This window comes from Pelmatolapia mariae, linkage group LG13 (genome assembly GCF_036321145.2).
Source record: "Pelmatolapia mariae isolate MD_Pm_ZW linkage group LG13, Pm_UMD_F_2, whole genome shotgun sequence".
NCBI classification, from domain to species: domain Eukaryota; kingdom Metazoa; phylum Chordata; class Actinopteri; order Cichliformes; family Cichlidae; genus Pelmatolapia; species Pelmatolapia mariae.
The window spans coordinates 36,978,782-36,993,119 of NC_086238.1; the positions used below are offsets into that span (position 1 = coordinate 36,978,782).

Sequence of the window (14,338 nt, forward strand, 5' to 3'; positions counted from 1 at the left end):
CAGTTTGATCCCAGGACTTTTGCACTCTGCCCCTAGCTTTGAACTGCCGCTGACAGATGAACTCCTGCAGCAAACTGTGGCCATAACAAGCCTGCATGGAAGATGCTCAGTGGCGAGAAATTTCCCCTTGTGGGACTAATAAAGGTATATCAATCAATATGGAAACAGAGGAGCGGTAGACTTGTGTAGGGATGCTCAGTGTTTACAGGTTAAAAACATAAATCAGCTCAAATCTGCAGGCACCTGTCACCAGTAAATGTAAGGACAGTAAACAGAGAGGAACTGCAGCTGCATATGTGGCAAGTTTTAATGCAAAGACCACAATCTGTCCATTTGCAGCGTCTGCAACACCTGAGCTGGACTTTAAAGGGCATAAATACAAATAATATATTTAAATATAATTAATATTTGATATGTATATTTCAGGCTGAAGTACTTTTAAAAGACTGAGTTGTTTACAGTGGAAAAAAATTATTACTATATAATTTTTTATAGCATTTTTTGTCATTAAGGTCAAATCCTTTTCTCTAAGGTTAATTGTGACAGCGTTCCTGCCACAGCTGCTGGGAAACACCTTCATGTTTATCCATCCACCACCATGTGTCACGTTAGCTGACACAGAGCGTGGTTCATCAGATGAAAGAACCTTTTCTGCATGTCTTATGGTACTTATGCTTGCCGTGCACCCCTTGTTGCACGTTGTGTTTGATGCCACATCCTTTGATGGACACCATCTTATTTCTGGAGCCTTGGCCAGTCACCCCTTGATATTTTAACCTGGCACGTTGCACTGCTGAAGACACGAGCGTGTGATTGTGTCAGTTTGTAGTCTCGGGCTCAGGGCATTTTTAAGAGATTATTACTGTTTCCAGACCAAAGTTCCACATCACTGTCACTAACATTGAGTGATTTCTGCTTTATTTATAATAATGAGAAAATGTGAAACATTAATAAGACTTAGCTGATAATGTATGCAGCCATAATTAAATTGAAATAATATCTAGTAATGTTTTTTCATCCACAGTATGGTTAGAATAACATGCTGAATACATCCTGCAGTCCTTTGGACTTTCTTCCTTGTGCCTGCATCAGGGTGCATCACAGGGGAGTGACTGGTTAAGAGGGTTGAGTTTTGTCAGGTTATAATGAGCTTTATTTCAGAGAGATACGGGACAAAGCAGGCATTGTATAAATGTTAGCATTTCATATTTTATTTCTAATGGGAACCTTTCTGTCCTTCTATTGTAATGTGTTTCGGGTGTTTCCTAAAGTTAAGGGAGAGATATTAAAAAAACAGAGACACCCACTCTGTACTGTCAGGGACTAGAAAGCGAGAGCAGGTTTCTCCTGTACTGGCTTCTGTTCATTGGCTCCCTGTTAAATCATAATTGAATTTACAGGCCTTATCGTCACATATAGTACCATATTACCGAGGTCCCAGGTTGGATTTGGGAGCCAGATTAGGCTCAAACCTTTTCTTCAACAGTTATGGCTGGACCAGGTGACCCTGAATCCTCCCTTAGTTCCCCTGCACTGGGCCTGGGCTGCTGGGGGCGTCCCCTGATGCACTGAGTGTTTCTGCTTTACTCACCGTTTTCACTCTCTGTGCACCTCTCTGCATTTAATCAATAGTTATTCTTGAACTCTGGCTCTCTCCACAACGTGTCTTTTGTCCTCTCTCCCTTGCTCATCCCCAAACATACATGGCAGATGGCCCCGCCCCCTCCCGAGTCTGGATCTGCCGGAGGTTTCTTCCTGTTAAAAGGGAGTTTTGCCTTCCCACTGTCGCCAAAGTGCTTGCTCGTGGAACGTTGTCCAATTGTTTGGGTTTTCTCTGTATTCTTGTAGGGTCTTTAACTTACAAGCCAAAGTGTCCTGAGGTGACTGTTGTGATTCGCCACTATTTAAATAAGACTGAATAGATCCATTTTCCACTTAGATTCTGTGCATGACGTTGTATATTTTATCTTAAGTAGGACTGAATCCACTCTGAAGTGACTGTATGTATGTATGCCAACCAAATGACCCATTTAATAATCATTTTAATTAAACTGTTCCTGAAAAGATCTCTATAGAGATTACACTATAGAACAGTCCTGCTCATAGTATGGATGAGAATTCATCTCAGCCTGCTGCTTGTCTCACACTCCACTGTATATGAGCCCCACAACTTTTCATAGCAAGGCTTCCTGCCCTTATCAGACTCACCAGAACACTCTCTTTCTGTTAACAAGCAGCTAAGGAGCATGTACGGCGCAACCGGCAGAGTCGCACGTTTTTGGTGGAAAATGTCATAGGGGAGCTTTGGTCGGAGCTGGAAGAAGGTAGAGTCTCTCTCTTCTTTTACTCATCTGTTCTCTTTTCCTTTAGGCTACCTCCTTTGGCTCTTTCATGTACTGTCATCCTGTCATAGATTAAGACATTATGATGCTGATTAAGACATCAGCATCATAAACCTAATATTTAGAGAATTGGCACCAAGCTTATAAAGAAATAAAAAACTCAAGTGTTCAGTTACAGATACAAATGTCAAACACTGACATAGTTTAAGCATCATTCAGCTGCTGGCTTGGCAGAAGGTAGGTCCACACATTTGATTTGGCAGTTTCTTACCCTTCGGACACAACCACAGCATGGAGCCAAATAACACTGATGCAGTTTGCTAAATAAGTTCATTTGATTCCACTAACTGGGAAAGGCTGGATCAGCCAGAGGGATGCATTGCTGTGGTTGGTTGTTATGTTGTTGGTCATATCAGAATAAACAGTCACCTGACAGTATATTACAGCCTCCCTATAAAATTAGTTTCTATAGAGGTTTGGTCTGTTCCTTCAACACACACATGTGGTTTTAGAGCCACTTTAAATTGAGCTCATTTTCATTTTTTACAAACCTTTCCTTTTAGGTGGGAAAAGAGCCCAGCTGAAACCTCCTGCACACTTCAGAGGCTTTAAGGCTTATTTGGGATACCCATCAGCGGCACATGTGCAGCTCTGCTAAATTAACACAAAAAACCATTTGACTGGTTAGCAAACAACCAATCACAGCACAAACCACTGGAAAACCTGCTTTACAGGCTTGATAGCTCATTAGCATCTCTGCTCTTGAACACTGGACAAATGCTTACCTGCAGCTGACAGTATCAGTCTGCTAAACGCCGTCCTGCTAGCGAGCTTTAATAACCACGGGAGCTTTGGTTTCTGTGTTGTTCCCATGTCACAGCCGAGTGGCTGTGCTGTTACACAACCTTCATCTTTAAAAGACTGACTTTAATACAAATATTATAATTATTGCTTTCAACATGGATACATATTAACTTTTTGTATCATATTTGATACATGAGTTTCTGAGACCTGTATCTCATCAACATGATCAATATTTGCCATAATTTCAAAATGTCATGGACAAAACTCTTTTTTTGTCTAAAATTAACATTGTTGTTGTCAAAAACACCCAATGTATCAAATGCAATACAAAACATACATAATAAATATATAATAAAAATATATCAAACACAACATGATAAAGCAAAAAACACATTTTGTGGATTTTGTTATAAGGGTTCATAAACATCTCAGTTCTAAAAAATCTGAATTTTCTGGCTGTTTTTTGATGGGTTGGGTCTCACAGGGTTAATAGAGAGGCTAATAAAACTGTTAGCTCCACCTATCCTGAGTGGTTTGCTTCCTTCTACACTGCCTCAGAACTGAGTTTACAAGGATTTAGGTCAGCAGTACTCTCTGTGGCCTCGCTCCAGAAGCAGTAGTGCCAGACAAAGTCATGTTCCTGTAAACGACACAGTGCATGCACTTTATTTGTCTCATGCCACGCTTCTCGCCTGCTCACTTCTCTGTACAGGTGACCGATATGTTGTGGTGGACTGTGGTGGAGGAACAGTTGACCTGACTGTCCATCAGATCCGTCTTCCAGAAGGACATCTGAAAGAGCTCTACAAGGCTTCGGGTAAAAGACGTGTAGCGTAACACTTTGCTAAAGCATCGGACCATTTTCATGTGACTCACAGCTGTCTGTTTTCTCAGGTGGCCCCTATGGGTCCATTGGGATTGACTATGAATTTGAGAAGCTGCTGTGTAAGATCTTTGGCCAAGATTTCATTGACCAATTTAAGATAAAGAGGCCAGCTGCGTGGGTGGATCTGATGATTGCATTTGAGTCTCGAAAGAGAGCTGCAGCCCCTGACAGAACCAATCCTCTCAATATTAACCTGCCCTTCTCCTTCATTGACTACTACAAGAAGTTCAGAGGCCACAGTGTGGAACATGCTCTGCGCAAAAGCAAGTGAGTGTAAACAGAAAACCCAATCCTGAACTGACATGAGCGTCTGTATAATCCTGACACCAAAAAGATGCGCTCGTTTGCTTTTGATTCAGATTTAATCTGAATTATATTGACTCTGTGATTTCATGTTGCAATATTTCTTGATCACATTTGATTCTGTACATGATCCAAAAGGTTGATTCTGTTCATCTGGACGTTTTCAGAAACGTTTCATTATCAGGTGGCTTCTTCAGTCTCAGATGACTGCAGGTTTCCAACCTTATAAACAGGACATCTGCTCAATGACTGAAACCAGCCCACTGATGAACAATGGGCTGGGAGGTCAGTTCCTCAGTACCATTCTAAACGCAACAGACTCAGCCTTTTGGGACTACTTACTTACTGATCTGGATGATTGAGCATCCATCAAGACAGATTCTGCACATATTAGTTTTTTTTGAGCTTGTCAACATCTTGATTAAGATGAAATTTTAAAAGTGTGAAAAAGTGTTTGTCCCCTTTATTCAGTTGAATTACTCTAGCAACCCCCAGGCCTGATTTCTGCCACACCTGTTCTCAATAAACCACTTAAATAGGACCTGCCTGACAAAGTGGAGTAGACCAAAAGATCCTCAAAAGCCAGACACCATGACGCGATCCAGGGAAATTCAGGAACAATTGAGAAACAAAGTAACTGAAATCTCTCAGTCTGCAAAATGTTATAAAGCCATTCTAAAGCTGTAGAACTCCAGCGAACCAAAAATGACAGATATTATCCACAAATGACGAAAACACGGAACAGTGGTGAACTTTCCCTGGAGTGGCTGGCCAAACCAAATGACCCCAAGAGCGCAGCAACAACTCTTGCAAGAGGTCACCGAACCCCAAAACAACATCCAAAGAACCACAGGGCTCACTTGCCTCAGTTAAGGTCAGAGTTCATGACTCCAATTTAAGAAAGACACTGGGCAAAAAATGAGAGAAACATAAAGACCCCTCTCAGTTTCTTGATCTTGAATCATCTTGATGAGTCCCAAGACTTTTGGGAAAAGCAACATGTTACCAGCAGTAAAATAAGGTGGTGGTAGTGTGATGGTTTGGGGCCGTCCTGCTGCCTCAGGACCCGAAGACTTGCTGTGGTAAATGGAACCATAAATTCTGCCGTCTACCAAAACACCCTCAAGGAGAATGTCCAGCCATCTTTTCAAGACCTCAAGCTGAAGCACACTTGGGTTCTGCAGCAGGACAATCATCCAAAACACACCAGCGGGTCCACCTCTGAATGTCTTAAGAAAAACAAGATGAAGACTTTGGAGTGGCCTAGTCAAAGTCCTGACCTGAATCCGACTGAGATGCTGTGACATGACCTTGACAAGGCGGTTCATGCTAAAAAACATACAATGTGGCTGAAGTACAACAATTCCTCCACAGCACTGTAAAAGACTCATTGCCAGTTATCAGAAACGCTTGATTGCAGTTGTTGCTGTCAGGGTGGCCTAATCACTTATTAGGTTTAGGGGGCAGTTACTCTTTCATACCGCTGTAGCTAGTGGCTTTGTAAGACTGTTTTTATAGTAGGCTGTGCTAACATGTTAACAGGCTAAGAGATGCTTTAATTTTCTGGACCATCACCTGAAGCAAAAGTCTTTTTTTGATTTCTATTTCTGACTTGCATGAATAAACTGTTAAATGGTAAACAGCCTCTTGCATTTTTAGTCCCATTTGTAAAAAACATGTTGTGTCTGGATTAGAATAAAGTGAACAACAGTTCAGTTGTATCATTAGTTGCATTTTGTGCTGTCATTTATAAATATGAGTCTTTGCCATTTTGTGAAATTTGACACTTCGGTGATGTTTTGATTTGATCATTTATTGTAACTAACTAATGATCTGCCTGTGAACTGAAATGAATACAGTGTATGTAACAGATGTTCTCCTCTCTTTCCAGTGTGGACTTTGTTAAGTGGTCATCTCAGGGGATGCTGCGGATGAGTCCAGATGCTATGAACTCCCTCTTTAAGCCCACCATAGACCACATCATCCAACATCTCAGTAAGCTACATTATAACACCTGGATAAACACATATCGCTCACCTTAGAGTCAAGCAAGTTGCAAAGTAAATAATACTGCAACTTTTAAGACAACCTCTAGTCACTGTGCCACTACTCTCAAGTAACTAATGGGAAAAATGACCCTTACATGTACAAAATATCATATAAGTATTGAACAATGAGTATCAAAAACCTTCACTGGGCTCAGTAACATTCTGTTCAATGTGTTTTTGTTGCTCAGTTTCAAAATGACAGGGTTGGTCACTCCCTAACTCCAGACAACCTAGATAATCCACAGTTTCCTCAACCACATGAAAGTAGGTCACATTTCTTAAGGATGGATGGGCCTGCTTCAATACAGACAGTGATTATAGCAATTCATTATAGCATAACATAAATAAAATAAAACCCCTGTAGCCTCCTCCCACAGCTGTTTTTCTGTGGCATTTGTAATGCATTTTAAAACACTGCAAAGACAGTGCTACAATTGAATTGAATTCAGTTTAATGTATAAAGTGCCAACTCACATCAACAGCTGCCTCAAATGGTAAATATGTTACAGTAGGGGAGAGAAACCCCAGCAGTTAGACAATCCTCCATGAGCAAGCATTTGGCATCAGTGGGAAGGAAAAACTTCCTTTAAACAGGAAGAAACCTGCGGCACATACACTTGTATGTGAGGAGAAAGAGTTTGAATTCAATTCTGGATTTAACAGGAAGCCAAAGAAGAGAAGCTAACATGGGAGAAATCTGCTCTCTGTCAGTTCATTAAGCCCCAAAGTGAGGAATCTAATAAACAATCTGCCTAATATCCATACTTTATCTCAAGAAAGAAGTCAAAGGAAATCCACAAACTTTAATGAAATTTAAACACCAAAACGGGTAACTGTATTTCTTGCTGTAGTGTCAGAACCAATGAAAAATGAGTAAGTAACAGTTACAGTGGAATTTTCAGCCTTGCATGACAGCTTCCTGTCATCATTGTGTGTATGAGTAGAAGGCAGATCGCACTGATGAGCGAAAACACTGAGAGATGAAAGAAGATAACATTGATTATCTGATTGGAAGGATTTTCTAGAAATGGGAATGCATGAAGACTTTTACACGAGGAAACCTGGCCAGATGATTAGGATCTGTAAAACAGCAAGGCCAAGCTTCAACCATGTTATTTTGGTGACAGGTTCAATTCGATTCATTTACATAACGCCAAATCACAACAACAGTTACCTTAAGGTGCTTTATATTGAAAGGTAAACCCCGCGCAATAAACGGGAAAGCCCAACAATCACATGAGCAAGCACTTTGACAACAGTGGGAGGAGAATAAGGCGTCCTTCAGAACCAGGCTCAGGACTGGTGTCAAGAAAGGAAGGTGGTCATAAAATTCAAATTCAGCTGTTTATCAATGAAAGAAAGATATAAACAGCTGTGTATCACTGGGTATGAATAAAAGGCATTTCTGTGTTTGTCTTACAGCTGAGCTCTTCGAGAAGCCAGAAGTCAGTGACATCAAGTTCCTGTTTTTAGTGGGAGGTTTTGCCGAGTCTCCCTTGCTGCAGCAAGCTGTCCAGAACATGCTTCAGGGGCGCAGCCGCATTATCATCCCCCATGACGTTGGCCTAACCATCCTGAAAGGCGCTGTTCTGTTTGGCCTGGACCCCAGTGTGATTAAAGTCCGCCGCTCGCCGCTCACATACGGGGTTGGTGTCCTCAATCGTTTTGTGGAGGGGAAGCACCCACCGGAGAAGCTGCTAGTTAAAGATGGAACACGCTGGTGCACGGACGTCTTCGACACCTTCATAGCTGCGGACCAGTCTGTGGCGCTTGGCGAGATGGTCAAGCGGAGCTACACGCCAGCTAAACCTTCCCAGCAGGTTATTGTCATCCATGTTTACTGCTCTGAGAAGGAGAATGTGGGCTTCATCAGCGAGCCCGGTGTCAGGAAGTGTGGGACACTGCGCTTAGACGTGAGCGGAACAGAAAGTACAGCGGCACGCCGAGAGATCCAGACGCTCATGCAGTTCGGCGACACGGAGATCCGAGCCATGGCAGTGGACGTGTCTACCGGACGCACTGTCAAAGCTAGTATTGATTTCCTAAGCCATTAAGTATCAAAAGAGAAGTCATGCTCCAGTCTGGAGCTGTGGAGACGGACGCTAACAGCTTACACATACATACAAACACATACCTGTAGGGGCGTGTACTGGGAAGGTTCAGTCACTCTTCATTTAAGCACTAAAGTGATGATGTGTGCAACCTTAACTTAAACTCAGACATTCAGCTTTAGAATCCGCGTTTCATCGAGGTAAGAAGAGAGGCGCTAATGAGAGCTTAGTATGTTTTAAGTTCGTCACTTCACCACATCTGTCAAGTTTCGTGGATAAGCAGCTTTCTAGTGGTCACTCCCTCCAAGGAAACCCCTGAACCCAGTGATGAGGCTTAAAAGCTCCTGACAGAAGCTTCTTCATGCTTTAATCTATGTTATGCAGATCTACTGCCTCTGGCACAGAGAGGAACACACACGGTGAATTCATCTTTGTTTGTTGTTTTTCTGTTCTGAGGGTATGAAAAGGTCAGTATACATCCTCAGAAGAGCTACACAAAAATATCTTAATGTTCTTCTATATAAACTCGTGTCATGTCAGTAGTTCTGCAACATTCAGCCCTTTGAATGGTTCCCTCGAGGGCAAAACACACAATTTTCCTTATATATGGCCAGTCTGCCAACTGGACAACTTGCAGTCATCTTCCATTTATGAGATTACAAGCTTAAAAATAACTAGCATTACTATGTAAAAATGTTCAGCTATGGAGGATTGATGCAAAGTGTTAATGCTGTGACATCTTTGGGTAGCTGCTAAAAGTGAAACAACGGTGACTCGCTATCATTTACCAAAACTAAATGTAAAAATATACACTATATCATTCTTAATAGGTTGAGGACGCACGCAAAAATATTAATTTGAGTCATTTTGCTCATTTTCCATTAATGGGAGATGTGTGAGTAGTTCATATTTTTAGATTGAATTTAGCTTCCAGCATGGGGCTGACTCTCACAGTCAGGTTCATTTAAAACAGTTTCACATTGATTTCATTATTACAATCTATGAAAAACATGTTTCACATCCTGCATAGACATTCAATACTTACATACATAAGAGATCATATTTGTGCTTCGCCTGTAGCAACATACTTCATGTTTACAGCCTCATGTATGTAGGGTTTGGTGCAGAAATATGGGTTTTTACTCAACCGAGGTTGCTGATTTTTTCAACTTTTATTAGCCTTTGCCCACCGCTGGAGAGGAAAGCTTCTTCTACCAGGGAAAACATGCTGTCCTCTTCATGCTTTGGTTTCATGATCAAGCCTTTAGACCCAGTATTACACAGACAAAGGGAACCCACGTAAAGGCTGAAGGTGTGGTGATTCTATTGCAACTACATTTAGAGTAGTATATTTATAAAGTATATAGCCACTTTAACCATTAGGCTGAATCATGCAAAAGCACCAGCTTGGCCCTTTGATGTAATCCAGTGTTATATCTGATTCCAGTAATGTGAAATGTGCTGCAAGCTCAATCCTAAAGAAAGAACAACCATCAATGTGCTTAACTGTGGCCTTTATTAGTTTTTGCTTCTGATTATCAGCTGTGGAAAGAGGACGCCCACTCGACCTCTTTGATTGCACGTATAAGGTGCAACAGGCCAGTTGAGGCAAACAACAGTGTATTTATTTCTGTAAATACAGTATTTAAATATTGTACAGATTTTTAGCATTGTATGAGCAATTTCAAAGCCAAGAGTGCATATGTCTGTGTTTTTGTGTACGTGCACATGAAGGAGAGAAGAAAGCTCGTGTTCTGTCACACAGACATCCTCAACATTTCTGTCTCACCAGCCATAGCGTGAGAGTTAGGGGCTTTGTTGTGTTCCTTCAAAGACTGGACGCGTCACCTTACTGTTACTTTGCAATCACAAAAAAAAACTTGAATACCTTTGTCCTTAAAAATATGACAGATCGTCATTCAGATTGTCTTCATTAAAGTGTGAGGCACAGTCACCAATAATCATACAGGTAAAATCTCCAGATTATTATACAAAAAAGTCTCAATCATGATAGTGCCTAGCATGAATAAATGTGATGTTCAAATTCTGTCACCACCAAGAACATAAGGTGCTTACTTTCACCTGCAACTCGGTTCATAAAGACATCCGTTTGTCCCTGCAATGGAGGAAGATCCATATTTGAATAAGCAGAAAATGATCGAATTGGAATGTGCAAAACCTGATTTCATAGCTTAGCCTGTTTTTGACTTAAGATTAATTTGTTGAAACGTCCGTAAGATTCAAACTTTAACTGTTGGCCTTTCTAGTCTCAGTGTTGCACAGATGTAGGAGGCAGTCTGCCCTTTAACAGTCGTTGCATTAGGGCCACATTATTGTTTAAATGTCATGCTTTGGAAAGTTACAAATACATACTTTAAGAAAAACTACAAGTACTTTGATGTATACTCAGTATCCATCAGCACCCACAGATGCCATCATTAGAGTGGCACCTGTGGAGCACACTGACAGAGTCAGCAGGACGGAGCAATGATCTGAGATTTAGGAGGAAAAACACTCAAACATTCTAACATTACAGTCTCAGCTGCAACAAACTCCCTTTAGGTTGTTGGATTATATAATCACACTTTTTGAATTTCATTTTTTCACTGCCATGGTCCAGATATGCAGCAGTTATGAGTTATGTATAAGTCTGAATTATTACTGATTTCCTTTGATCCTTTGTTTAAACTGTGAATTAAAGCTGGTCTCGCCTTTCAGTGTAAATGTACAAAGCTGCACAAGCTTCAGTGCCCTCTGCTGACTTCAGCACTCTTTCTGCGATGCACGTTTTGCATGTGTCACATAGGAATGGCTGCTATTACTAATACACAAAACCACGCTTAACTACTGATGTTTACTGTGGTAGTGTCCTCTTTTTGAGCTCTGGTGTTTGAGCTCAAACGATGGCAGCTCATAACAAACATTACTGATAACTGAACTAATAACCTTTTATTTTACACGTCTCTGTGTTCACAAAGCATAAATGTAAGGCTCTACTAGCACCGTGGTTTTCTTGTTTAACATTAGATGATTGCTATGTGTTTTGTACACCTTTGAGTGTTATGTGATGCACAGGGTACTGTTATGTAGCAGCTTTTTACCTAAAGCTATAACAAGATTAGCAGAAGACATATTTAGCTGACTTTATTCTTGGTGTGTGAAGCATCATTTTCGGTCAATGAGTCAATGATTGCAGGTTATTTGGATGTGATTTGAGTAGCACTCTAGTCAGCTTGCGTTGTCTTTAAGCATCTCCTTAAGACTCTCTAGAAAATCCAAGAATTCAGAAGATTTCACAGCTAAAATCACAGAGCTTGTAGTAAGGATCACCTCAGCCACTCTGGAACGCAAAAACTAAGCAAACTTTATTGTTTAGGCAAAGACATTTTTATGTTTATTATTTTTCATGCAGTACTATGTGTATTTTGCCAATGCCAGATATTCACTGTCACTAATAAAATGTTTATTTCAAATTGTTTGCTGTACTTTCTTCAGCTTAGTTAAAATGGGGTCATTTCATAGGTCTTGGTGGCAGAGCCAAGGCAACCAACAATTAAAATGTTAAATTTATGCAAAGTGTGTTTATCTATGCTAACATGTGCAACCACAACCTGCATGTTACTGGAGTTAAAAATGTATGATTAGCTATCTAATTTTAGATTTAGACCTTTGTATTTCCTAACACACCGACCAACGCTTTAATGGTTTTATCAGCAGGTCTGTTAGAGCCAAGCTGACAAAATCTGAAGAACAATGGCTACATGTTTGTGAAGCAACACTGCCACCAAGTGGCTGTAATGAGGAATGAGCTGGCTCTACCCTGGTTTTATTATTGTGAGACGTCAAGGACTCCACTGTTTTAAAAGAAAAAAGTTTGCTCATAGGACTAGCTTGTTATTTTTGACATGAGTTCTCAAAGCACTGCAGACCTCATTTTAATGGCTGCAAGTAATTTCCATTTTCATTGAATTTAGTTAATTATTTAGGAGATGATGTGGGAACTGCACCAGAAGTGGGAAGTTACAAATTAAAAATACTTTACTGTATTTAAGTGTAGGGGAAAGTGGGGTGATCTTGTTTCTACGAAGTCATAGAGGAAATTGGTCATGTGACTGCACATTTTTGAAGAGTCAACCATTTTACTCATCCTGCAAAGAAGAGAGCCTCATTGCAACAAAGCCAAATCCTACAACTACACTGGATTGGTTGAGATGGTTGATGGTTCCAACAGAGGTGCAAAGTTTTTAAGGTCAAGTAGTAATAGGTCTGTGAATGGAAAGCCCATCTTCACTTTCAAAGAAGATGATGATGGGGTCATCCCTAGTGTATAAAAACACTACCCACATCACAAAAACTTGGTGGTAGTGGGTAGCATCAAAGAGTGGGATGTTATGAAGTAGGCCAGATCTGTGAAGACAATTGCAGTTCATTTTGTCTTCATTTGAATTTCATTTTGTTCTGAACATGTGGCCGTGTGGCGCTAGGCCTTGTTTAAGGAAATTGACTTTGGATGTGCTCATGTGGCGCAACTGGCTTTTATAACTTAGCCCGCACTGGGGGCAAGGTGTGCCACAAGACCACTTTATTTCAGATCCACAGTGATTGTTCCCAGGGATGCACAACATCCTGAAACATCCTGAAATATAAGAACATGTTTTAGTTGGAAGCATTACTGTCATGGTCTCACTGTAAGTAAAAACCGCCACAACTCACTCACTCTCCTAATTTTAAAGGGTCTTTAATTTATTTGTCTGAGCCTTCTAATACTTAAAGTATTTGTTGGGCAAGCAAAAAGTCACTGATTTTGATTTTGATTTTAGCTAACCAATGTCCGGTTGGTTGGCCATCACCATTTTGTCCATCTGTAACTGGAAATGTCATGGGATCTTAGATCGCTCATTCTCGACCGAGAACGTTGGTCCAAATATTTTGCTGGCATCTCCAATCAGGAATTCCCACACCCGCCGATCCAAAGTCCCCCCGCCCATCCCCGGCCCAGTACCTGTGTGCAGAAGGCACTGAAGAAGATGAAGAATGGGAAGGCAACCGGACCAGATGACATCCCAGCCAAAATATGGAAGATGCGTTCCTAGCGGATCTCCTTAATTGTATTGCAGCCGAGAACAAGCCCTCCCAGGCCTGGACAACCAGCACCACCATGCCTATCTGGAAAGGCAAGGAGAATGTCAGCCAGTGCACCAACTATGCGTCGATTCGACTAATAATGATGAAGTGCATTTATATAGCGCTTTTCTAGGCACCCAAAGCGCTTTACAATGCCACTATTCATTCACACACTGGTGGAGGCAAGCTACAGTTGTAGCCACAATTGCCCTGGGGCAGACTGACAAAAGCAAGGCTGCTATATCGCGCCATCACCAGTAGGCGGTAGGGTAAAGTGTCTTGCTCAAGGACACAACGACCAGGACAGAGAGAGCAGGGGACCGAACCGGCAACCTTCCGGTTACAGATGACCTTCTCAATCCCCTGAGTCACGGTTGCCCCCACTACTCTGTCATGCCATGCATATCTTTGAGCGAATCCTGAATAAACGCCTTCGTGATATCGTTGAGCTTACCGTGAACCAATGTGGATTTGTCAAGGGCTCCAGCACCACGGACGGCATTCATGCTGCTTGACTGCTTATGGAAAAGCACAGGGAGAAGAACAGGATGGTGCATGTGGCATTCTTGGACCTGGAGAAAGCTTTCGACCGCGTCCCACACAACCTTATCTGGAAAGCACTTAGGTCACATAGCATCCCAGAAGAATAAGTGCGATGGATGCAGCTACTGTACCAGAATGTCAAAGCAAAGTCATATGCCCTGCAGGTACCTCGTCACTGTTTAGCATCATGATCGGCGTCCACCAAGGCTCAGCCCTGTCACCCCTGCCGTTCATCCT

General features: G+C 41.5%; 1 protein-coding gene across 5 annotated transcripts in view; it reads left to right on the forward strand.

Moving 5' to 3' along the window:
• The window catches only part of hspa12a (heat shock protein 12A), an 85,925-nt gene extending 74,018 nt beyond the window's left edge, over positions 1-11,907 (forward strand). For 2 of the 5 annotated variants that reach the window (XM_063492018.1, XM_063492016.1), the window contains exons 8-12: positions 2,235-2,324; positions 3,859-3,963; positions 4,041-4,299; positions 6,227-6,330; positions 7,806-11,907. In XM_063492018.1, the coding sequence (XP_063348088.1) occupies positions 2,235-2,324; positions 3,859-3,963; positions 4,041-4,299; positions 6,227-6,330; positions 7,806-8,437 (1,190 nt within the window). In that variant the 3' untranslated portion in view covers positions 8,438-11,907. The remainder of the gene's footprint in view (positions 1-2,234; positions 2,325-3,858; positions 3,964-4,040; positions 4,300-6,226; positions 6,331-7,805) is intronic. The other 3 variants (XM_063492019.1, XM_063492017.1, XM_063492020.1) reach the window with 2 other exon arrangements.
• The last annotated feature ends 2,431 nt before the right edge of the window (positions 11,908-14,338 follow it).